We start from the raw sequence: 24,427 nt of genomic DNA, 5'->3' as shown, positions 1-24,427 counted from the left end.
CTTGTCAAAACATTCTTAGTAACGCGTTACCGGCATCACTGTCCACTCTAATCTAACCACTTTTTCCAGTAACGAGTAATCGAACGCGTTAATCTTTCCAAATCAGTAATCAGATTAAAGTTACTTCTCCAAGTCACTGTGCATTACTATTTTTGCATTGTGGGTCAATAGCAGCATTAATCTTGGTCCATGGGCAGGAGGTCTGGGTTCGACTGAACTGCCCACTTTAAGCGAGCTGTGAGCTTTTCATCCGCGGTTTTCTGCAGCAGGTTGTCCTCACCTCTTAAAGCGCGGTGACAACAGCACACCTGCACTGAGCTTTACAAAGAAATTTTTAGGCTTTTTTTTTTCTCCTTTATTTAGAATTCTGAGCTGAGCCGCTCCGTATCTGCTCGTTAAAATCAGCTGATCCTCTGCGACGTGTCAACAACTAACACTATTTTCCACTCAAATGCACCTAAACTCTCTTTCTGAGGACCACATGATGTGAAAACGCAATAAAAATTTCTTACCTGTAAATCTGGTCATGTTTTCTGCATAAATAAATGTTATCCATTCTTTGTGCTCAAACTCCAAAGCAGGGACGAATCCAGATGGAATGGGGGTGTGGGGCAAGGATGTGCCCCCCCAACACCCCTAGGTTAAAGGTCCAGTTTTGAAGCCTTTTTTACTACAACTACTAATACTACTTATAATAATAATAATAATAATCCATCCATCCATTTTCTTCCGCTTTACCCGGAGTCGGGTCGCGGGGGCAGCAGCTCAAGCAAAGCCGCCCAGACCTCCCGATCCACACACACCTCCCCCAGCTCCTCCGGGGGAACCCCAAGGCGTTCCCAAGCCAGCCGAGAGATGTAGTCCCTCCAGCGTGTCCTGAGTCTTCCCCGGGGCCTACTCCCAGTGGGACGTGCCCGGAACACCTCTCCAGCGAGGCATCCAGGGGGCATCCGGAAAAGATGCCCGAGCCACCTCAACTGACTCCTTTCGACGTGGAGGAGCAGCGGCTCGACTCCGAGCTCCTCCCGAGTGACCGAGCTCCTCATCCTATCTCTAAGGGAGCGCCCAGCCACCCTGTGGAGGAAACTCATCTCGGCCGCTTGTACTCGCGATCTCGTTCTTTCAGTCATGAGCCAAATCTCATGACCATAGGTGAGGATCGGAACGTAAATCGAGAGCTTTGCCCCCCTACTCAGTTCTCTCTTCACCACGACGGTCCAATACAGCGACCGCATCACTGCAGATGCTGCACCGATCTGTCTATTGATCTCACGCTCCATCCATTCCTCACTCGTGAACAAGACCCCGAGATACTTAAACTCCTCCACTTGAGGCAAGGACACTCCACCGACCTGAAGAGGGCAAAGCACCTTTTTCCGGTCGAGAACCATGGCCTCGGATTTGGAGGTGCTGATTTTCATCCTGGACGCTTCACACTCGGCTGCAAACCGCCCCAGTGCACGCTGAAGGTCCTGGTTTGACGAAGCCAACAGAATCACATCGTCTGCAAACAGCAGAGATGAGATTCTGTGTTTCCCAAACCATACCCCCTCTACAGAGACTTAAGGTACTCAGGAGCCTTGCCACCGAGGAGCTTTCTAACCACCTCAGTGACTTCGGCCTGGGTAATGGATGAGTCCGCCTCTGAGTCCCCAGTCTCTGCTTCCTCTTCGGAAGACGTAACGATGGGATTGAGGAGATCCTCGAAGTACTCCTTCCACCAACAACATCCCCAGTCAGGGTCAACAGCTCCCCACCAGCACCGTAAACAGTGCTGGTGGAGAGCTGCTTCCGCCTCCTGAGGCGTCGGATGGTTTGCCAGAATCTCTTCGAGGCCGACCGATAGTCCTCCTCCATAGCCTCCCCGAACTCCTCCCAGACCCCAGTTTTTGCCTCTGCGACCGCACGGGCTGGGGCACGCTTGGCCTGCTGGTACCTGTCAGCTGCCTCTGGGGTCCCACCTACCAACAAAGATAAGTAGGACTCCTTCTTCAGCTTGACGGCATCCCTTACTTCCGGTGCCCACCACTGGGTTCGGGGATTGCCGCCGCGACAGGCACCAGAAACCTTGCGACCACAGCTACGAGCAGCCGCATCAACAATGGAGGTGGAGAACATGGTCCACTCGGACTCCATGTCTCCAACCTCCCCTGGGATCTGGGAGAAGCTCTCCCGGAGGTGGGAGCTGAAGACCTCGCTGACAGAGGGTTCCGCCAGTCGTTCCCGGCAGACCCTCACGATACGTTTGGGCCTGCCAGGTCTGACCGGCTTCCTACCCTCCCAGCTGATCCAACTCACCACCAGGTGGTGATCAGTTGACAGCTCTGCCCCTCTCTTCACTCGAGTGTCCGAGACACGTGGCCGAAGGTCAGATGATACGACTATAAAGTCAATCATCAACCTCCGGCTCAGGGTGCCACGTGCACTTATGGACACCCTTGTGCTCGAACATGGTGATCGTGATGGACAAACTGTGACTAGCACAGAAGTCCAACAACTGAACACCACTCAGGTTCAGATCGGGGAGGCCGTGCTTACCGATCACCCCCCTCCAGGTCTCACTGTCGCCGCCCACGTGGGCGTTGAAATCCCCCAGGAGAACAATGGAGTCCCCAGTCAGAGCGCTATCTAGTACCCCTCCCAGGGACTCCAGGAAGGTCGGGTACTCTGCACTGCCGCTCAGCCTGTAGGCCGAGACAACGGTGAGAGACCTGTCCCCGACCCGAAGGCGTAGGGACGCGACCCTCTCGTTCACCGGAGTGAACTCCAACACTTGGCAACTGAGCTGGGGAGTAGTAAGCAATGTGACCCCAGCTCTCCGCCTCTCCCCGTGGGTGACGCCAGAAAAATGAAGCGTCCTGCCCCTCTCCAGGAGTTGGGTATCAGAGCCCAAGCTGTGCGTGGAGGTGAGCCCGACTATTTCTAGTCGGTATCTCTCAACCTCCCGCACAAGCTCAGGCTCCTTCCCCCCTAGCAAGGTGACATTCCACGTCCCAACAGCCAGGGGCTGTGAGCATGGACCGGGCCGCCGGGCCACCCGCCCTCGACCGCCACCCAATCCTCTCTGCACCCGACCCCCATGGCCCCCTTTGCAGGTGGTGAACCCACAGGAGGGCGGGCACACGTCACTCTTTCGGGCTGAGCCCGGCCGGGCCCCATGGGCTAAGGCCCGACCACCAGGCGCTCGTGCGCGAGCCCCAACCCCAGGCCTGGCTCCAGGGTGGGACCCCGGCTCTGCCATACCGGGCGACGTCTCGGTCCTTGATCTTTTACTGGACATGGAGGTTCTGAACTGCCCTTAGTCTTAATAATAATAATAATAATAATAATAATTTCGACAAGTAAAATGTTTAGAGAGAATTTAAATGTTAGAAAGAATTTAAGAGTTACATTTATAAACAATGTAGGTTAGAAATTGCAAGTTTTACTGTCACAGTGCTGTCATCAGTTAAATATGAGGTCAAGAAAGAGGTCTTTATTTAACTTTTCATAAAACAAGTATTTATTTTCATTGAAGTCAAGAAAGGGTGACTATAAAGTGAGTTTTGGCAAAACAAGTATCATTGTCATGTTGAGGTGGCAGAGGGTTGTTGTCGACAGCTGGGGAAAGTAGCAAAAAAAGTAACTACAACCCCTGGCAAAAATTATGGAATCACCGGCCTCGGAGGATGTTCATTCAGTTGTTTAATTTTGTAGAAAAAAAGCAGATCACAGACATGACACAAAACTAAAGTCATTTCAAATGGCAACTTTCTGGCTTTAAGAAACACTATAAGAAATCAAGAAAAAAAGATTGTGGCAGTCAGTAACGGTTACTTTTTTAGACCAAGCAGAGGAAAACAATATGGACTCACTCAATTCTGAGGAATAAATTATGGAATCACCCTGTAAATTTTCATCCCCAAAACTAACACCTGCATCAAATCACATCTGCTTGTTAGTCTGCATCTAAAAAGGAGTGATCACACCTTGGAGAGCTGTTGCACCAAGTGGACTGACATGAATCATGGCTCCAACATGAGAGATGTCAGTTGAAACAAAGGAGAGGATTATCAAACTCTTAAAAGAGGGTAAATCATCACGCAATGTTGCAAAAGATGTTGGTTGTTCACAGTCAGCTGTGTCTAAACTCTGGACCAAATACAAACAACATGGTAAGGTTGTTAAAGGCAAACATACTGGTAGACCAAGGAAGACATCAAAGCGTCAAGACAGAAAACTTAAAGCAATATGTCTCAAAAATCGAAAATGCACAACAAAACAAATGAGGAACGAATGGGAGGAAACTGGAGTCAACGTCTGTGACCGAACTGTAAGAAACCGCCTAAAGGAAATGGGATTTACATACAGAAAAGCTAAACGAAAGCCATCATTAACACCTAAACAGAAAAAAAACAAGGTTACAAAGGGCTAAAGAAAAGCAATCATGGACTGTGGATGACTGGATGAAAGTCATATTCAGTGATGAATCTCGAATCTGCATTGGGCAAGGTGATGATGCTGGAACTTTTGTTTGGTGCCGTTCCAATGAGATTTATAAAGATGACTGCCTGAAGAGAACATGTAAATTTCCACAGTCATTGATGATATGGGGCTGCATGTCATGTAAAGGCACTGGGGAGATGGCTGTCATTACATCATCAATAAATGCACAAGTTTACGTTGATATTTTGGACACTTTTCTGATGTTTAAGGATGATGAAATCATTTTTCAAGAAGATAATGCATCTTGCCATAGAGCAAAAACTGTGAAAACATTCCTTGCAAAAAGACACATAGGGTCAATTTCATGACATAGGGTTAATGTCAACGAGCAGATGTGATTTGATGCAGGTGTTAGTTTTGGGGATGGAAATTTACAGGGTGATTCCATAATTTATTCCTCAGAATTGAGTGAGTCCATATTTTTTTCCTCTGCTTGGTCTAAAAAAGTAACCGTTTCTGACTGCCACAATCTTTTTTCTTGATTTCTTATAGTGTTTCTTAAAGCCAGAACATTGCCATTTGAAATGACTTTAGTTTTGTGTCGTCTGTGATCTGCTTTTTTTCTACAAAATTAAACAACAGAATGAACATCCTCCGAGGCCGGTGATTCCATAATTTTTGCCAGGGGTTGTAGTAATCTAACTTAGTTACTTTTACAATTGAGTAATCAGTAAAGTAACTAAGTTACTTTTTCAAGGAGTAATCAGTAATTGGATTACTTTTTCAAAGTAATTGTGGCAACACTGGAACTGGATTACTGGATTGGGTTGCTTGGTTGATTTTTGAGTTTTCCACATTCAAAATAGATTTAACATGTCTGCCTCCTTGAGGGCTGTTGTTTCATTTGTCGTCTTTAAATTGTACAAATGTTGCACACAATGTCAGCTTTTCTTATTGTCTCTTTTAAACTTTAGTCCATGGGCCAGGACCCCAAATTTCACATATTGGTACCACCTGAGGTGGCTAATTCTCATTGGTATTTTTGACATGCCATATGACTCTACTTTATGTTTTGATATGATAGCAGTCGCAGATTGGTAGCTTAATGGTGGTAATCACTACGTAAATGGGCGTACCCCGTGAAAAGACTATGCGAATGCACAATTTATCTGTATCTTTTAGAATGTAAAATCTATTCTTTAGTGAACACCAAAAGGGTCACATAAACATGTAAGGAACTGTAGTGACATAAAACTCTATTTGTATATGAACTGTAGTCTATGTTTAAGTTAAAAAAAAAAAAAAATGTGGAGTGTCCGGAATATTACCAGCAAGTTATTCATCATCCATATCGTCATCAGAGTCTGGTATCTCAACTTTTGTTTCTTCTTCACTGGCTTGGTTGTTGCGACTCTGTAGCTTGCACGTCAGTGCACTTCAAGCCATTGTTGAGGCAGGTACACTGAGGTAATTTGCAGGACCGCACACATTTGCATGCGAGCAGCTGCAGCACAATATCTGGTGCAGGTGAGCCACGCATCCACTGGATAGCCACCTTCCATTCTCATCTGTTGTCCAACCACAGTTTTTTGGGTTTGGGACAAAGGGCTTACTCTGCAGACATCTCCTCCAGATGGCAGCTCTCCCCGTTTCACACAGAACTGGTACCGAAGCTTGTTCACTTCAGTAGTTTGAGTAGAAGCCATATACATGTGGCAGGTGATCTCCTGCAGCTTTTGGAAGAGTTCCGTAGATAACTCCCAAGAATGGCCAAGTTCAGTGAAGGCTTCTTGGATGTGCTTGTCAGACTTCATCTGTTTGAGGGCTGTCATCTTTCCACATCCAGCAAATGCACTGACCGTGTCACATCCCGTGAAGGCATGCATGCCAATCAAAGTGTCACACACACCACCTCCCAGTGCATGCCTTAGACTGGTTATGTCAAGGTAACGGGTTCGGCTCTTTGTACCACTCTTCTGGTACATGGCACAGGGGATACTGCTGCTGACCCCTAGGCCCAAAACTAAGACATCTGTATCTTCAGAGGTGATGACTACAGACTTGTAGCCAGATTCTGCTGCATGAAGAGCAGAAGATGAGTGTCAGCTTCTTCCTGTGAGTATTTGAGCTCCACCACCTCTTCCCACTGGTCTTTGGTGATCTTGAAGCAGAGTTGCTCACAGGTAACATACAAGACCTTGCCATCAAGTTTCTCTCTGTTTTGGTCCCTTCCACTGCTCCACCAGGAACTTGATCAGGCTTGTTTTGATAGTAGGGCTGCTAAGCAGATTCCTCCATTGCTGGATGTTGTGCCCAGGTGTGATGTTCCTGAACTGGATCCCTGTGTCTGCACCCCTGTTGACTCTTTCTGCATCTTTAATTAACGACATCAATGCAGCAGCTCCTTGTACCTTCATGAAGAACAGTGACCAGGGCTGATTCTGCCAACCGTGAGAAGGTCTTGTCATTCCCTTTCAGTTTCTGGACCACACTCATTCCATCAGTAATCACTGCTGAGGGACTTGGGATGATTTCAGCTTGAGAAACATTCTTCTCCAGTTCTCTGGCTAGGGCTGCTTTATTGGTTTTACGGAGAGTCCCATCACCATTAGCGAGTGCCCATGGCAAAGGCCCCAGGGAATGAGCTAGTACCTCACTCATGCGCAGCTTTCTGCTTTCAGCAACAAGGATTATCTGACCAAACAGCTTCCTGTCAGCTTTAAGGACCACTTCTTTTGATTCAACACTAAACTTGGATTCAGATATACTGATGTACAACAGAGTAAATCTATTTATGATCTTTGATCCTTTGAAGGAAACATAAAATGGAACCCATTACATTGTTTTAGTCAATTTGTAACTGATTCTGGATAGAACATTATCATATTTCCAGATTTTACCAAAATATGGAATAACAGTAGTGGGCGAATTTGCATTTTTATAAAAAAAACTGACAAAGCTACCAATTTGGAATTACTATCACATCTTTTTACAGTTATGTTGACCCTATAAACATTTTAGACCAACTACATTTAGCCATCTTTGGTGGTACCGATATCTGGTCTGGCTCATGGACTATTTTGGGGATGGTTAACAACTGTAAACACTGTAAAGATGATCTTTATGACTAGCTAGCTAGCTAGATTAGCTACTGCTCATATGAATAACAACATTAACATTCCTTTTTAAGCAGTAACTGGTCTGGATGTGTTATAGTTAAAAGTGCTGTTTTTTGTTGTTGTTGTTGTGGATGTCACAGTTGGCCACATCAGATTTTCCCAGTCAGTTTTCATTTCAGGGGGGCTATCAATTAATTTTCTGATTGGAAATCTGGAAATTCAAAATTCACGATTAATGTTCAGTGCACCGTCGGTTCAAACGACATAATGCCAAAAAATTGTCTTAGCCATTTTAATTAGTTAACTAAGAATTAATACAAAGATCAACATCCTCGATTCCCTGCTATACACGCATATTGTTGCTTTGCCGCAGCCTACATTGCAGCTGTTTACCATAGCATGAAGGAGGAGCTGAGGCGTAACACCCCTGGAGCCACACCGGTTAGGAGACGGGGAGTCAGCCAGATTTCCCAGCAGGCAGTGGGGGACTTGAGTGCTCTTCCTGGTAAGATACTGTTTCAGTCACTAAGGACTTGTGTTGAATTTGTTAATGCTTTAACATTATGCTCATTCAAGTTGACGCCAGCTCATGTCTGTTTCACTTCAACATTCGTTAGGTCTAATTTATTCACATAGATTTACTTGGCTTGATGTTTTTATAATGAGTTTATACTCTGTCCCATAGGGATGATCTCCTTCTCTCAGGATTATGTGTCCAGTGAGCTGACACAGAACTTTTTCACCATCACTCAAAAAATCCAGAAGAAAGTTACGGGTACCAGGAATGTTACACAGCCCTCTGAGATGTTCCCTGTCCTGCCTGGTTCCCATCTGCCCCTCAGCAATCCAGCACTGGAGTTCATAAAATATGTTTGTCAGGTATACCATGAATGCTGACTTTAACTTCAAGTGGTAACTCAGAAGGCCCTATGGTATCTTACACCCTGTACAAAGCAGCACAAAGGGCAGTTGTCATTGTCACACCCCCACACCTACACTGTTAAAATAACAAATGTAATTCAGCTCATCTGTAAGCCTGTGGATGTGCTGATCTTAAAAAGAATTATGGGCAGGTGCAGTGTTTGTGCAGTTGTACTGGAAACAAGCAAAACCTAGTAAGCAAATTATTCACATATTCCTTACAGAAGCAGATTCACAGTATGTGTACACTCTGCCTGTACACACAAGGATGTGTGTTAGGCCTATTGTCCACATGTTCCTGTCAGTTTCCAGGTGGGCTCCAGATAGAAATCGGAATGCAAACGTCATCTGAAGCCACAAAAAGGTGTGGAACTGAAGCTTTCAGTGACCTTACCACTGGTGACACTTATTCACGGGATGGAATACTCCGCTGCCTGCTTGCGGCGCTGCCACAGTGAGCTTTAGGATAACAGATCACGTACAAATCTGCATCAGTGTTAAGTACGAGTCTAATGCCGTTAGCTTGCAGCAGACTTCCCGGGACATTGCAGATGGCTGGTTAAGGTGCCACAAGCTTGCCGGTGACCTGGTTGGGTTCCCGATGATTTCTATTGGCTTCACGGTATTAAGAACGGGGAATGTAAACTTTTGATCAGGGTCATGTGGGTAGTTTCTGTTGTCATTATGATTTAAAAAGAGTAAACACAGTTATTTGACAATTACGCCTTCACCCAACCACTAACATATGAGTGAAAAAAAAAAAAGAAAGTTTTTTGAAAGCTCTATGGTTATTTTAAGAATAATTGCGTTTTTACACGTCGTGATGACACCTGTTGGAAACTTGTCTGCGTTCGGGAAACAAACCCAGATTGCCGGTATCACAGTCTGACTTGCAAACCATTTGGCCACCACTTCCCTGCCCTCCACTGTAGCTCCGCCTCACACACTGGCACCAGTGCTAGCAGATCTTCAAACAGCACTTGGCTGTATATCAATCTTATAGTGATGTTGGTCGTTAATGTCATTCGGACTGGCATTTAAAAAAGTCTAAAGTCTACCTTGTCTTAAGCTTAACCCTGTTACAGTTCTGCCATCCCGCTTCTTTCTTCTCTGTCTTTAGGTCCTTTCACTGGATGCCAATATCATCAACCAGGTGAACAAGTTGAAGAGAGACCTTCTGCGACTCGTGGACATTGGCGAGTTCTCAGAGGAAGCTCAGTTCCGTGATCCCTGTAACTCCTACATTTTGCCTGAAGTCATCTGCCACCACTGCAATTTCTGTCGTGACCTTGACCTCTGCAAGGACCCCTCTGTGGCACACGTGAGAATTAATCAATGGGAAAGGGACATCTGTAGCTTTTTTAAACTGATATGTACAATACAAAATGCCAAGTAAGGATGGGATGAAAACTGATACATTGATGCAGTTAAATCCTATAACCAATCTCAGCAAAAATTGTAAATGGGTTGTAATTTTTAAGGAACAGTTTTGCTTTTTACAATTCTAGTATAGTTGTGTACATACTTGTATGCACTTTGTTTTACATTTCTATCCCAAGTTCGCTTCTTTCCAGTCATCTTGATAATCACGATAGCTATTTTATTATGAAATGCTCTAATAGTACAACTTCGTTTTGTATTAAAGCCAAAGCATACAATTGCTATTACCGGATATGGCAAAATTACGTAAGTCGGTCCTCAACGGCACTCAGATTATTACATTAAACAGGTCATCCATTACAGTAAATGAGCTGCATTTATGTAATGCTGTCATGGTCAATGCTAGGGATGACATGGATTACAAAAACCATGGTTCTGATTGACTCCAGCTTTTAAGCCATGGATTGGATCATTTTCCAAAAGGGAAACACTCCTTTTGTTTTTATTTTTTGAAATAACTTGACTAATGAAAATAATGGTCGTGAATGAAAAGAAGATGCCCAATGTTTTACATGATGTTTTAAAATACAATACTTAATTGTTATATTAGAGTTATTCTCAATTGCTAAGACACATTTCTCAAAAGCTGCTCTTTTTTCTAAACTGTGAACACAAAACCCAATTTTCAAGCTACATTCACAAAACCCCAGACTCTTCTTGCAAAACCAAACTTTCACCTCAAAACTGAACTGTTTTCAATTCATGCCCCGAGACAATCAGAATTAAAAACACTGCTGAGCAGTCTCTAAACACTACATAGAAAAATAGAAAATACAATGCTCAGGACATGAAGCTGTAGAAATAAATGTTTATTGTTCACTTACATGTTGCAAAACAAAAAACCTGTTCATTTAGCACTTGTACATAGTTTAAAAAAAGTACAACTAACAGAAATCCTGTGCATTTATGCGTAGCACTTATACAGCACAAAAAATAACAGAAATCATGTGCATTTAGCACTTGTATACAGTAAACCTAGGTAAAAATAAAGTACAAAAATATATATGGGATACTAGGCCTACAAACAGACTAACCCTCCATTACAATACTACAGTACATTGGAGAAGTGATGTACTGAAATATGTATTTACTTACAGTATACTGTGGTACAGTATGGGTGGTGGCCAAGTGGTTAATGCGTTTGGTCCAGAGTTTAAGGATCCATTGACCAGTTTCATATTTATTTACTTTAAGACTCAATAAAATGTTGACATAGAAAACCTTTAAAGCCTACTTTTAGTACACAGAAAATTCACAAGTGGTGTCGATAAGAGAATCGATAGCAGGGGTGGTGGCCAAGTGGTTAATGCGCTTGGTTTCAGTGCACAAGGTTCCGGGTTCAAATCCCACCCCTGCCACATCTCCATGTAATGTGGAGTTGCGTCAGGAAGGGCATCCGGCGTAAAACCTGTGGCAATTTAACATGCGACCCCGAGTGCAAACAAGGGAGCAGCCGAATGGACTTACCTATACTGTGGTACAGTATTATAGTCATACAGTAATTCCTGTTAACATTTACATACAATAATTTCAGAAAAGGTAATGACCTGTTCTCTTCTCTAAATCTTGGGATTATGGTGGACACAGTGAATCTACTGATGTGTGGTTGGACCCTTTGTCCGGCCTTCCTCATGCTCAAACAGTGGACAAGAACATGGTCAATCACAGTAGGTCTGATTTCATCAGATATTACTGTTTTTTGTCTTCGCTGGCCACTTCAACCACCCTTCACACTTTCTTTCGCTCTAGACTTTCAGCCACCTCGGCTGTGCACATGCTTCGATGCGACGCTCAGTTCAGTGGGCCCACGGCTGCACAGAGAAGAGACGACAGTCACTTGGTCCCCAATCTCTTTAACATAAACAGGGATTGTTTTTGCCAAAGTGCACTGAGCCTGTTTTCTGCAGCAGAGCAGTTTACAGAGCCTTTACCAGGCTCTGTAAACGCGGAGCAGCTGCATTTCTTCCACTCAGACTGTGATTTTACCACAACGACATTAGTCCATGGGCCAAGCAGGTTTTTTTGGTACCACTTAAGGGAACTAAACGACACTTTGAATCCAGCCTCAGTGCACCATGGGCTACACAAAAACGTATGATAGTCATCCCAGAGTGGTAGCAATAGCCAGGTAGGGGCTAGTGAAGGGTTACACAGATGTCAAAATTTAAAAAATGTTCAAATCATATTGAAAACTATACCACATTATTTGTCTGATCACAGAAATTCCAAAAAGGTATAGTTTGGAATATCTGTGACTGAATGTTATGGAGTAAAAACAGCAAGAATGGTGACAAAGGTCAATTTTAGTTTGTACAAGGGTCAAAAGTGAATGTTGTTTCAATTTTAGTAAAGAGTGCTGCAGTTTATTGGTTGAGTTATAGTGTTTTAAAAGGGAATAATTTGCACCATGTGTCATGCTTAGTTATCACTTTATGGGGTGACATATGTCACCCCATATGTCATAGAATCCATTGGACATTGACATTGTTTGACCTTTACTTTGGAGATCAGGCATTCAACACAGTCAAAACTATTCCATTTATTAATCCTATTAGTTCAACCAATAATTAGCACCACTATTTTTTTTTAACCAAAATTGAAGCAACTTTAACATTTGACCCCTGTACAAACTAAAATAGACCTTTGTCACTATTCTTGCAGTTTTTACCCCATAACTCCAAAAGATATAGTCCAAACTATACCTTTTTGCAATGTTTATGTTCTGACAAATGTGATGTAGTTTTCAACATCATTGGAGCATTTTTACATTTTGACCTCTGTGTAATTCTTCATTGACCCCTACCTGGCTATAACTACCACCCTGGGATGGCTATCATATACTCACACACATACTCACCAGTGTCAGGGTGCTGCCATGCAAGGCGCTCACTGCACCCCACAGGCAACTCGGTGATAAAGGACTTTGCCCAAGGGCTCTGAGTGATTTCCCCCCCCCCCCACCCCCCCACTGTGACAGGCATTTGAACAGAGGATCCTCTAGTCACAAGCCCACCGCTTTAACCACTTGGCCATCACCTCCCTGTCACCTTAAAAGCTGTGTGCATGTTTATATGCAGTATCTCTTGGTAGATAAATCACTGATGTTCAAATAGGTTATTAACAGTTGATAAAACTTGCATCATCTACTGCATAAGTCAGAGTTCCATAAATCAGCAATACTTTGTGTACTTTGTGTTGGCAGGATGGATTAGTCCTGCCTCAGTGGTTCTGCTCCAATTGTCAGGCTCAGTATGAGACAGAGTCTATTGAGATGGGTTTGGTGGAAGCTCTGCAGAAGAAACTAATGAGCTACACTCTGCAAGACCTGGTGAGTGGAAAACATCCTGTCAGAATGACTGGTATGGACAACGAAATATACAACAAAGAAATTCTGTCACGTTTCGGACAGTTTAGTAGGAACCATTCACATGAACAAAGTAACTGACCAAATGGACATGGTGGCAAACGTGTATGTTTTATTCTGATGGCATATTTTTTGTGCAATTCTGAGGGAAACTGGTGATGTCTCTGCTTTGAGCTCATTTTAGTATGGTTAGATCAAATATTTTGGGGGTGTCAAGGGAAAAGAAATGCTTTAGTTTCTGGTACAATGAGGAAATGGTAAGAAATATCACTTGATGGGGCCAAAGTAAAATTTGCTAAATTGTATACATTTTTCTATCAACGAGAGCTGAAATAAGTAAGGTGGTGTGACAGAAGGCAACCGTCTTCTGTCACACCACCTTACTTATTAGAATAATTAGAATTTATTTAACGCCTGTGTCTTTTGACAGAATAGTCTTCAGCTGTTTGATTTCTAACAAGTTTGTGTCTTTTAAGGTGTGCACCAAATGCAAAGGGGTGAAGGAATCAAACATGCCGATCTACTGCAAATGTGCTGGAGACTTTGACCTCACCTTTTCAGCCAAGGTTTCTACTCTAAAGTTCATTCATGTTTATAGTGTTAAACGTCTTGTGACCTTTCCTGACTGACCGTGAGTGAACTTGTCATTTTTGTTCCTTTCCCTTTTTAGAGTTTCTCTGAGCAGATCACAGTGTTTCGGAACATAGCATCCCACTACAACATGAGCTTTCTGGAGGAAACCATTAACTGGCTGCTTATTATGAGCCCACAGATCAGCCAGAACACTCATTAATGTCACATCCACTGCAGAGAGCCACATCCTCGGCTCCTGCTAATTTATTTCAAGTCTACAAAATATTGGATTCTGACTCTTTTGATGTCACTGCTGATGCTCTTCTTCATTACACTTGATGAGTTCTGTTTCAGTGACGTGGTTGATTGTGTGCAATATGGATGCTGATAGGACTGGTTTGAAGAGAAATGAGTGGACTGTAGAAATGGTTTCATCTATTTAGTATTATACTGTATGTACTAATTTCAAGATTGGACTGTCAATAAATATCCTGTCTTTAAGCTGCAGCATTTGTTTTTTAGGGATGTTTATTAGCAGAAATGCAATATCATATTCATAAACATTTGTACATTGATGTTTAATTAACTGCAGCAAGAAATCAATCTGTTTTCATAATCTCAGTCATTCAAATCTCGATCAATGATCTGATCAACTTGGTGGCCTCTGTGAGGAGGTCTGTTAAAGTAATTTTGTCATGTAGGACTCAAGCCATTTAACATAAAAGGGGCATGTCTGCATCACCCACTCTTAATTTACAGTTCCCAGTAAGCATTTTTCTGTTGAAATTATATTTAAAAAGCAAGCCACATTTGTATGCATCATTTAAAATCCACTAATTTAAATCCATGTGAAAAACTGTCTAATGTCTCATCAACGTGTACAGCCGGTGAATTCCTTTTCTTCTTTTAATTTTTTAAAACCGGTTAAAAAAACAAAAACAAATGAAAAGTGAATCATTATTTTACAACCCCAATTCCAATGAAGTTGGGACATTGTGTAAAATGTAAATAAAAACAGAATACAATGATTTGCAAATCCTCTTCAACCTATATTCAATTGAATACACCACAAAGACAAGATATTTAATGTTCAAACTGATAAACTTTATTGATTTTGTGCAAATATTTGCTCATTTTGAAATGGATACGTGCAACACGTTTCAAAAAAGTTGGGACAGTGGTATGTTTACCACTGTGTTACATCACCTTTCCTTCTAACAACACTTAATAAGCGTTTGGGAACTGACAACACTAATTGTTGAAGCTTTGTAGGTGGAATTCTTTCCCATTCTTGCTTGATGTACGACTTCAGTTGTTCAACAGACCGGGGTCTCCGTTATCAAATTTTGCGCTTAATAATAATGCGCCACACATTTTCAATGGGCAACAGGTCTGGACTGTAAGCTGGCCAGTCTAATACCTGCACTCTTTTACTACGAAGCCACACTGTTGTAACACGTGCAGAATGTGGCTTGACATTGTCTTGCTGAAATAAGCAGGGACGTCCCTGAAAGACGTTGCTTGGATGGCAGTATGTGTTGCTCCAAAACCTGGATGTACGTACCTTTCAGCAGTGATGGTGCCATCACAGATGTGTAAGTTGCCCATGCCATGGGCACTAACACACCCCATACCATCACAGATGCTGGCTTTTGAACTTTGCACTGGTAACAATCTGGATGGTCTTTTTCCTTTTGTCCAGAGGACACGACGTCTATGATTTCCAAAAACAATGAAATGTGGACTCATCAGACCACTTTGCGTCTGTGCATTTCAAATGAGCTCGGGCCCAGAGAAGGTGGCGGTGTTTCTGGATGTTGCTGATGTATGGCTTTTGCTTTGCATGGTAGAGTTTTAACTTGCACTTGTAGATGACATTGAAAAACATTGTTCTTAAACTGTTGGAATATTTTTTCACACAGTTGTTCACAAAGTGGTGATCCTCGCCCCATCTTTGCTTGTGAACGGCTGAGCCTTTTGGGGATGCTCCTTTTATACTCAATCATGACACTCACCTGTTTCCAATTAACTTGTTCCCCTGTGGAATGTTCCAAACAGGTGTTTTTGAGCATTCATCAACTTTCCCAGTCTTTTGTTGCCACTGTCCCAGCATTTTTGAAACATGTTGCAGGCATCCATTTCAAAATGAGCAAATATTTGCACAAAAACAAAAAAAGTCTATCAGTTTGAACATTAAATATCTTGTCTTTGTGGTGTATTCAATTGAATATAGGTTGAAGGGTATTTGCAAATCATTGTATTCTGTTTTTATTTACATTTTACACAATGTTCCAACTTCATTGGAATTGGGGTTGTAGACTGACAGGATGTTGTGTATATATATAGCATATTTATTTCTCTGCATAGTGTGATTTAATAGCTCAGCAGTCTGTATAACCAGTCATTCGTTCACTCCACAATACATCAATTACTGATTGGCCTCCCAGTGGAGCTCCTCATACCCACCATTAATTCATCATTTTTGAAATGATTTATATGGTGACTAAATATTTAATTGGGGTACATTATTTTGGTTATAGTGCAGCTTTTATTTCAAGTAGTATTTATTTTTGGCCATTTTGATCCACGTAGTGCAGGTAATTTCCTGAAAATGTGAGCACCTTTGAAGAAAAAAAAAAACCCCAGCATAAACACACCTCATTTCAGTTATTTATATTACTGCAACAGCTAGTTTTTGTTGCTCATGGTAATTTTATTTAACGGACATAGTTCATATTGTATTTAAATTGTTAAATTTGTTATATCCTGTGTCGTATGGTGTTTTTTTTTTTCAAACCTCTTGAAACCTTTATGACTCAGTATATAACTTGTGACACCGTTTTAATCCAGTCTTTCTATAGCCAAAATAATATTTCCAAGTAAAATTTTTTTTACAGGTTAAAAGTGAAAATTGGCATTGTATTTGTAAATATTTATTCAACAGTTTTCCCAAACAGCTTTGCATCCCCAACAGAAAAATGCTTACTGGGAGCTGCTGGTGATGCGGTATAGAGACACACCCCTTTATGGTAATAGGAAAAGTTGCACAGCACTAGTAGCCCCAAAGAGAGATACTTATTTCTCACAAACTCGTAGCTTAAAGCAGATAACCCGTAAGTTGGAGAGGAAATGGCGTCTCACTAATTTAGAAGATCTTCACTTAGCCTGGAAAAAGAGTCTGTTGCTCTATAAAAAAGCCCTCCGTAAAGCTAGGACATCTTTCTACTCAGTAATTGAAGAAAATAAGAACAACCCCAGGTTTCTTTTCAGCACTGTAGCCAGGCTGACAAAGAGTCAGAGCTCTATTGAGCTGAGTATTCCATTAACTTTAACTAGTAATGACTTCATGACTTTCTTTGCTAACAAAATTTTAACTATTAGAGAAAAAATTACTCATAACCATCCCAAAGACGTATCGTTATCTTTGGCTGCTTTCAGTGATGCCGGTATTTGGTTAGACTCATTCTCTCCGATTGTTCTGTCTGAGTTATTTTCATTAGTTACTTCATCCAAACCATCAACATGTTTATTAGACCCCATTCCTACCAGGCTGCTCAAGGAAGCCCTACCATTATTTAATGCTTCGATCTTAAATATGATCAATCTATCTTTGTTAGTTGGCTATGTACCACAGGCATTTAAGGTGGCAGTAATTAAACCATTACTTAAAAAGCCATCACTTGACCCAGCTATCTTAGCTAATTATAGGCCAATCTCCAACCTTCCTTTTCTCTCAAAAATTCTTGAAAGGGTAGTTGTAAAACAGCTAACTGATCATCTGCAGAGGAATGGTCTATTTGAAGAGTTTCAGTCAGGTTTTAGAATTCATCATAGTACAGAAACAGCATTAGTGAAGGTTACAAATGATCTTCTTATGGCCTCGGACAGTGGACTCATCTCTGTGCTTGTTCTGTTAGACCTCAGTGCTGCTTTTGATACTGTTGACCATAAACTTTTATTACCGAGATTAGAACATGCTATAGGTATTAAAGGCACTGCGCTGCGGTGGTTTGAATCATATTTGTCTAATAGATTACAATTTGTTCATGTACATGGGGAATCTTCTTCACAGACTAGGGTTAATTATGGAGTTCCACAAGGTTCTGTGCTAGGACCAATTTTATTCACTTTATACATGCTTCCCTTAGATAGTATTATTAGACGGTATTGCTTAAATTTTCATTGTTACGCAGATGATACCCAGCTTTATTTATCCATGAAGCCAGAGGACACAAATTAGCTAAACTGCAGGATTGTCTTACAGACATAGACATGGATGACCACTAATTTCCTGCTTCTAAACTCAGATAAAACTGAAGTTATTGTACTTGGCCCCACAAATCTTAGAAACATGGTGTCTAACCAGATCCTTACTCTGGATGGCATTACCCTGACCTCTAGTAATACTGTGAGAAATCTTGGAGTCATTTTTGATCAGGATATGTCATTCAAAGCGCATATTAAACAAATATGTAGGACTGCTTTTTTGCATTTACGCAATATCTCTAAAATCAGAAAGGTCTTGTCTCAGAGTGATGCTGAAAAACTAATTCATGCATTTATTTCCTCTAGGCTGGACTATTGTAATTCATTATTATCAGGTTGTCCTAAAAGTTCCCTAAAAAGCCTTCAGTTAATTCAAAATGCTGCAGCTAGAGTACTGACGGGGACTAGAAGGAGAGAGCATATCTCACCCATATTGGCCTCTCTTCATTGGCTTCCTGTTAATTCTAGAATAGAATTTAAAATTCTTCTTCTTACTTATAAGGTTTTGAATAATCAGGTCCCATCTTATCTTAGGGACCTTGTAGTACCATATCACCCCAATAGAGCGCTTCGCTCTCAGACTGCAGGCTTACTTGTAGTTCCTAGGGTTTGTAAGAGTAGATTGGGAGGCAGAGCCTTCAGCTTTCAGGCTCCTCTCCTGTGGAACCAGCTCCCAATTCAGATCAGGGAGACAGACACCCTCTCTACTTTTAAGATTAGGCTTAAAACTTTCCTTTTTGCTAAAGCTTATAGTTAGGGCTGGATCGGGTGACCCTGAACCATCCCTTAGTTATGCTGCTATAGACGTAGACTGCTGGGGGGTTCCCATGATGCACTGTTTCTTTCTCTTTTTGGCTCTGTATGCACCACTCTGCATTTAATCATTAGTGATCGATCTCTGCTCCCCTCCACAGCATGTTTTTTTCCTGGTTCTCTCCCTCAGCCCCAACCAGTCCCAGCAGAAGACTGCCCCTCCCTGAGCCTGGTTCTGCTGGAGGTTTCTTCCTGTTAAAAGGGAGTTTTTCCTTCCCACTGTAGCCAAGTGCTTGCTCACAGGGGGTCGTTTTGACCGTTGGGGTTTTACCTAATTATTGTATGGCCTTGCCTTACAATACAAAGCGCCTTGGGGCAACTGTTTGTTGTGATTTGGCGCTATATAAAAAAAAGATTGATTGATTATTTCAACTGTTGCATTTTGCAATGCAGTCAGAAGAATGAAGAAAAGAGGAATCATTGCACAGTCTACTTGTTGCTAGTGCAGGCCTACAAATGTAAGAACCCTCTTTTTTGTGCAGTGGAGGATCGTACATATCACTTATCAAAGAGAAGGCAATGGTGCATGAATTACCATTGTCAAAGAAGCATAAATGTGAAGGGAAACACAATCTTGACCAGTGACATAATGCAGTCTGCAACCGTATCTCTGCATGTTGCATCAATGGTTATACAGCTTCATGATGAAGTAGTATAGAGCAGGATTTTATCAAAAAGAAGACTTCAGAATACAGCTATAGTTTGCCAGAAGCCACATGGGTGAAGTAAGCCACGATTTGATCTGTTTTGTTGCATGGAAATCCTTTGCTGCGTTGTGATGCAAAACTTGGACTATGCACAATTCTTCCAGTCGCAGCTACAGAACTCTGTAATGTCTTCAGTGTTGTCTTGATGGTTTTCCTCACTAGTCTTGTGCGGTCATCCAGTTTTTGAAAACTGCCTCCTTCAGACAGATTTACCACACACTACCATACTGTTTGTATAGAAATTTATGCAAATTACATCCAAGACATATTCAGTGTCTTGGAAATGTTCATGTATCCATCCCCTGATTTGAAACGTGATGGAAACCAGCAGGAGTCGCTGTGCAACAGCAAAAAGGAGCCACAAGGTCAGAGCCCTGGGATTGGTTATAGAGCCCCTTTCCACGCCAGAAATCATACGTTCACGTCCTGAAGGGAATGAGTGGAAGGAGTACAAAACAACACAACTCAGAGCAAAGCTGCTTCACTTGCTGTAAAAGAGGTGATTTGCTTGCGTTCCACTAAAGGGTGCAATTACTCATGCAACATTTATATTAGCTTTTACTACCTCCGCCAACAAAGTTGCAGAAGGTTATGTTATCGCCCCTGTTTGTCTGTGAATAGCCTGGAGCCCACAATTTTATATCATATGTCATATATATGTTTACATTATGTCTTCACCAAACATGCCCCAATCACACTCATATTTGAAAGTGAGGTGCAGACTGGCACTCACTATCATCTGACAAAGTTTGATCTGAATCTGATCCGGATTGTGGATTTTGTGGACATTTGAATCTAATATTGAAAAGCCCATATGGTGTACATTTTGCATTGTATCTCAATCACTCTCATTTGTGATAATGACACAATGAATAAACTAAGTTTGATCCACACCTGATTCATATTGTAATTTAGCAGATATTTGATTTTAACATTGGAAAGCCTTTTGGATTTATATTTTGTATTATATTTTAGCTTATGAAAAGTCACTGCTAGCAAGACTTTGACCTTCAAAATTTTTTTCTAGGGTAAAAATTTGTGGAATTAGAAAATAGCGTTGGGAAAGGTTTGTGCTCTGAGTGGTGCTCTAGTATTTTTATTGACTTTATGTCACATTGTAGAGATTCATTTTCACTACGTTTAAAGGGCATAATTTTTGAATATATATATATATATATATATATATATATACAAACAACTCCTGGCAAAAATTATGGAATCACTGGCCTCGGAGGATGTTCATTCAGTTGTTTAATTTTGTAGAAAAAAAGCAGATCACAGACATGACACAAAACTAAAGTAATTTCAAATGGCAACTTTCTGGCTTTAAGAAACACTATAAGAAATCAAGAAAAAAAATTGTGGCAGTCAGTAACGGTTACTTTTTTAGACCAAGCAGAGTGAAGAAAATATGGACTCACTCAATTCTGAGGAATAAATTATGGAATCACGCTGTAAATTTTCATCCCCAAAACTAACACCTGCATCAAATCAGATCTGCTCGTTAGTCTGCATCTAAAAAGGAGTGATCATACCTTGGAGAGCTGTTGCACCAAGTGGACTGACATGAATCATGGCTCCAACACGAGAGATGTCAATTGAAACAAAGGAGAGGATTATCAAACTCTTAAAAGAGGGCAAATCATCATGCAATATTGCAAAAGATGTTGGTTGTTCACAGTCAGCTGTGTCTAAACTCTGGACCAAATACAAACAACATGGGAAGGTTGTTAAAGGCAAACATACTGGTAGACCAAGGAAGACATCAAAGCGTCAAGACAGAAAACTTAAAGCAATATGTCTCAAAAATCGAAAATGCACAACAAAACAAATGAGGGACGAATGGGAGGAAACTGGAGTCAACGTCTGTGACCGAACTGTAAGAAACTGCCTAAAGGAAATGGGATTTACATACAGAAAAGCTAAACGAAAGCCATCATTAACACCTAAACAGAAAAAAAACAAGGTTACAATGGGCTAAGGAAAAGCAATCGTGGACTGTGGATGACTGGATGAAAGTCATATTCAGTGATGAATCTCGAATCTGCATTGGGCAAGGTGATGATGCTGGAACTTTTGTTTGGTGCCGTTCCAATGAGATTTATAAAGATGACTGCCTGAAGAGAACATGTAAATTTCCACAGTCACTGATGATATGGGGCTGCATGTCAGGTAAAGGCACTGGGGAGATGGCTGTCATTACATCATCAATAAATGCACAAGTTTACGTTGATATTTTGGACACTTTTCTTATCCCATCAATTGAAAGGATGTTTGGGGATGATGAAATCATTTTTCAAGATGATAATGCATCTTGCCATAGAGCAAAAACTGTGAAAACATTCCTTGCAAAAAGACACATAGGGTCAATGTCATGGCCTGCAAATAGTCCGGATCTTAGTCCAATTGAAAATCTTTGGTGAAAGTTGAAGAAAATGGTCCATGACAAGGCTCCAACCTGCAAAACTGATCTGGCAACAGCAATCAGAGAAAGTTGGAGCCAGATTGATGAAGAGTACTGTTTGTCACTCATTAAGTCCATGCCTCAGAGACTGCAAGCTATTATAAAAGCCAGAGGTGGTGCAACAAAATACTAGTGATGTGTTGGAGCGTTATTTTGTTTTTCATTATTCCGTAATTTTTTCCTCAGAATTGAGTGATTCCATATTTTTTTCCCTCTGCTTGGTCTAAAAAAGTAACCGTTACTGACTGCCACAATTTTTTTTTCCTGATTTCTTATAGTGTTTCTTAAAGCCAGAAAGTTGCCATTTGAAATGACTTTAGTTTTGTGTCATGTCTGTGATCTGCTTTTTTTCTACAAAATTAAACAACTGAATGTGTTGTGTGGGCCGCCAGAAGAAGAAGATCTTCACTTAGCCTGGAAAAAGAGTTTGTTGCTCTATAAAACAGCCCTCCGTAAAGCTAGGACATCTTTCTACTCATCACTAATTGAAGAAAATAAGAATAACCTCAGGTTTCTTTTCAGCACTGTAGCCAGGCTGACAAAGAGTCAGAGCTCTATTGAGCTGAGTATTCCATTAACTTTAACTAGTAATGACTTCATGACTTTCTTTGCTAACAAAATTTTGACTATTAGAGAAAAAATTACTCATAACCATCCCAAAGATGTATCGTTATCTTTGGCTGCTTTTAGTGATGCCAGTATTTGGTTAGACTCTTTCTCTCTGATTGTTCTGTCTGAGTTATTTTCATTAGTTACTTCATCCAAACCATCAACATGTTTATTAGACCCCATTCCTGCCAGGCTGCTCAAGGAAGTCCTACCATTATTTAATGCTTCAATCTTAAATATGATCAATCTATCTTTGTTAGTTGGTTATGTACCACAGGCCTTTAAGGTGGCAGTAATTAAACCATTACTTAAAAAGCCATCACTTGACCCAGCTATCTTAGCTAATTATAGGCCAATCTCCAACCTTCCTTTTCTCTCAAAGATTCTTGAGAGGGTAGTTGTAAAACAGCTAACTGATCACCTGCAGAGGAATGGTCTATTTGAAGAGTTTCAGTCAGGTTTTAGAATTCATCATAGTACAGAAACAGCATTAGTGAAGGTTACAAATGATCTTCTTATGGCTTCGGACAGTTTCTGTGCTTGTTCTGTTGGACCTCAGTGCTGCTTTTGATACTGTTGACCATAAAATTTTATTACAGAGATTAGAGCATGTCATAGGTATTAAAGGCACTGCGCTGCGGTGGTTTGAATCATATTTGTCTAATAGATTACAGTTTGTTCATGTAAATGGGGAATCTTCTTCACAGACTAAAGTTAATTATGGAGTTCCGCAAGGTTCTGTGCTAGGACCAATTTTATTCACTTTATACATGCTTCCCTTAGGCAGTATTATTAGACGGTATTGCTTAAATTTTCATTGTTACGCAGATGATACCCAGCTTTATCTATCCATGAAGCCAGAGGATACACACCAATTAGCTAAACTGCAGGATTGTCTTACAGACATAAAGACATGGATGACCTCTAATTTCCTGCTTTTAAACTCAGATAAAACTGAAGTTATTGTACTTGGCCCCACAAATCTTAGAAGCATGGTGTCTAACCAGATCGATACTCTGGATGGCATTTCCCTGATCTCTAGTAATACTGTGAGAAATCTTGGAGTCATTTTTGATCAGGATATGTCATTCAAAGCGCATATTAAACAAATATGTAGGACTGCCTTTTTGCATTTACGCAATATCTCTAAAATCAGAAAGGTCTTGTCTCAGAGTGATGCTGAAAAACTAATTCATGCATTTATTTCCTCTAGGCTGGACTATTGTAATTCATTATTATCAGGTTGTCCTAAAAGTTCCCTAAAAAGCCTTCAGTTGGTTCAGAATGCTGCAGCTAGAGTACTGACGGGGACTAGCAGGAGAGAGCATATCTCACCCGTGTTGGCCTCTCTTCATTGGCTTCCTGTTAATTCTAGAATAGAATTTAAAATTCTTCTTCTTACTTATAAGGTTTTGAATAATCAGGTCCCATCTTATCTTAGGGACCTTGTAGTACCATATTACCCCATTAGAGCGCTTCGCTCTCAGACTGCGGGCTTACTTGTAGTTCCTAGGGTTTGTAAGAGTAGAATGGGAGGCAGAGCCTTCAGCTTTCAGGCTCCTCTCCTGTGGAACCAGCTCCCAATTCAGATCAGGGAGACAGATACCCTCTCTACTTTTAAGATTAGGCTTAAAACTTTCCTTTTCGCTAAGGCTTATAGTTAGGGCTGGATCGGGTGACCCTGGACCATCCCTTGGTTATGCTGCTTTAGACGTAGATTGTGGGG

At 41.4% G+C, this 24,427-nt stretch overlaps 1 protein-coding gene across 1 annotated transcript in view; it reads left to right on the top strand.

The window, feature by feature from the left end:
• Positions 1–14,349, top strand: part of pole (polymerase (DNA directed), epsilon) — a 52,570-nt gene extending 38,221 nt beyond the window's left edge. The window contains exons 42-47 of the mRNA XM_034169563.1: positions 7,918–8,049; positions 8,230–8,423; positions 9,586–9,786; positions 13,108–13,233; positions 13,746–13,835; positions 13,940–14,349. Of these exons, the coding sequence (XP_034025454.1) occupies positions 7,918–8,049; positions 8,230–8,423; positions 9,586–9,786; positions 13,108–13,233; positions 13,746–13,835; positions 13,940–14,062 (866 nt within the window). The 3' untranslated portion in view covers positions 14,063–14,349. The remainder of the gene's footprint in view (positions 1–7,917; positions 8,050–8,229; positions 8,424–9,585; positions 9,787–13,107; positions 13,234–13,745; positions 13,836–13,939) is intronic.
• Positions 14,350–24,427: the final 10,078 nt, after the last annotated feature.

Source organism: Thalassophryne amazonica, chromosome 5 (assembly GCF_902500255.1).
Source record: "Thalassophryne amazonica chromosome 5, fThaAma1.1, whole genome shotgun sequence".
Taxonomy (NCBI): Eukaryota; Metazoa; Chordata; class Actinopteri; order Batrachoidiformes; family Batrachoididae; genus Thalassophryne; species Thalassophryne amazonica.
Note: the sequence above shows the minus strand (reverse complement) of the source record. Positions and strands in the feature narration are given on the sequence as shown.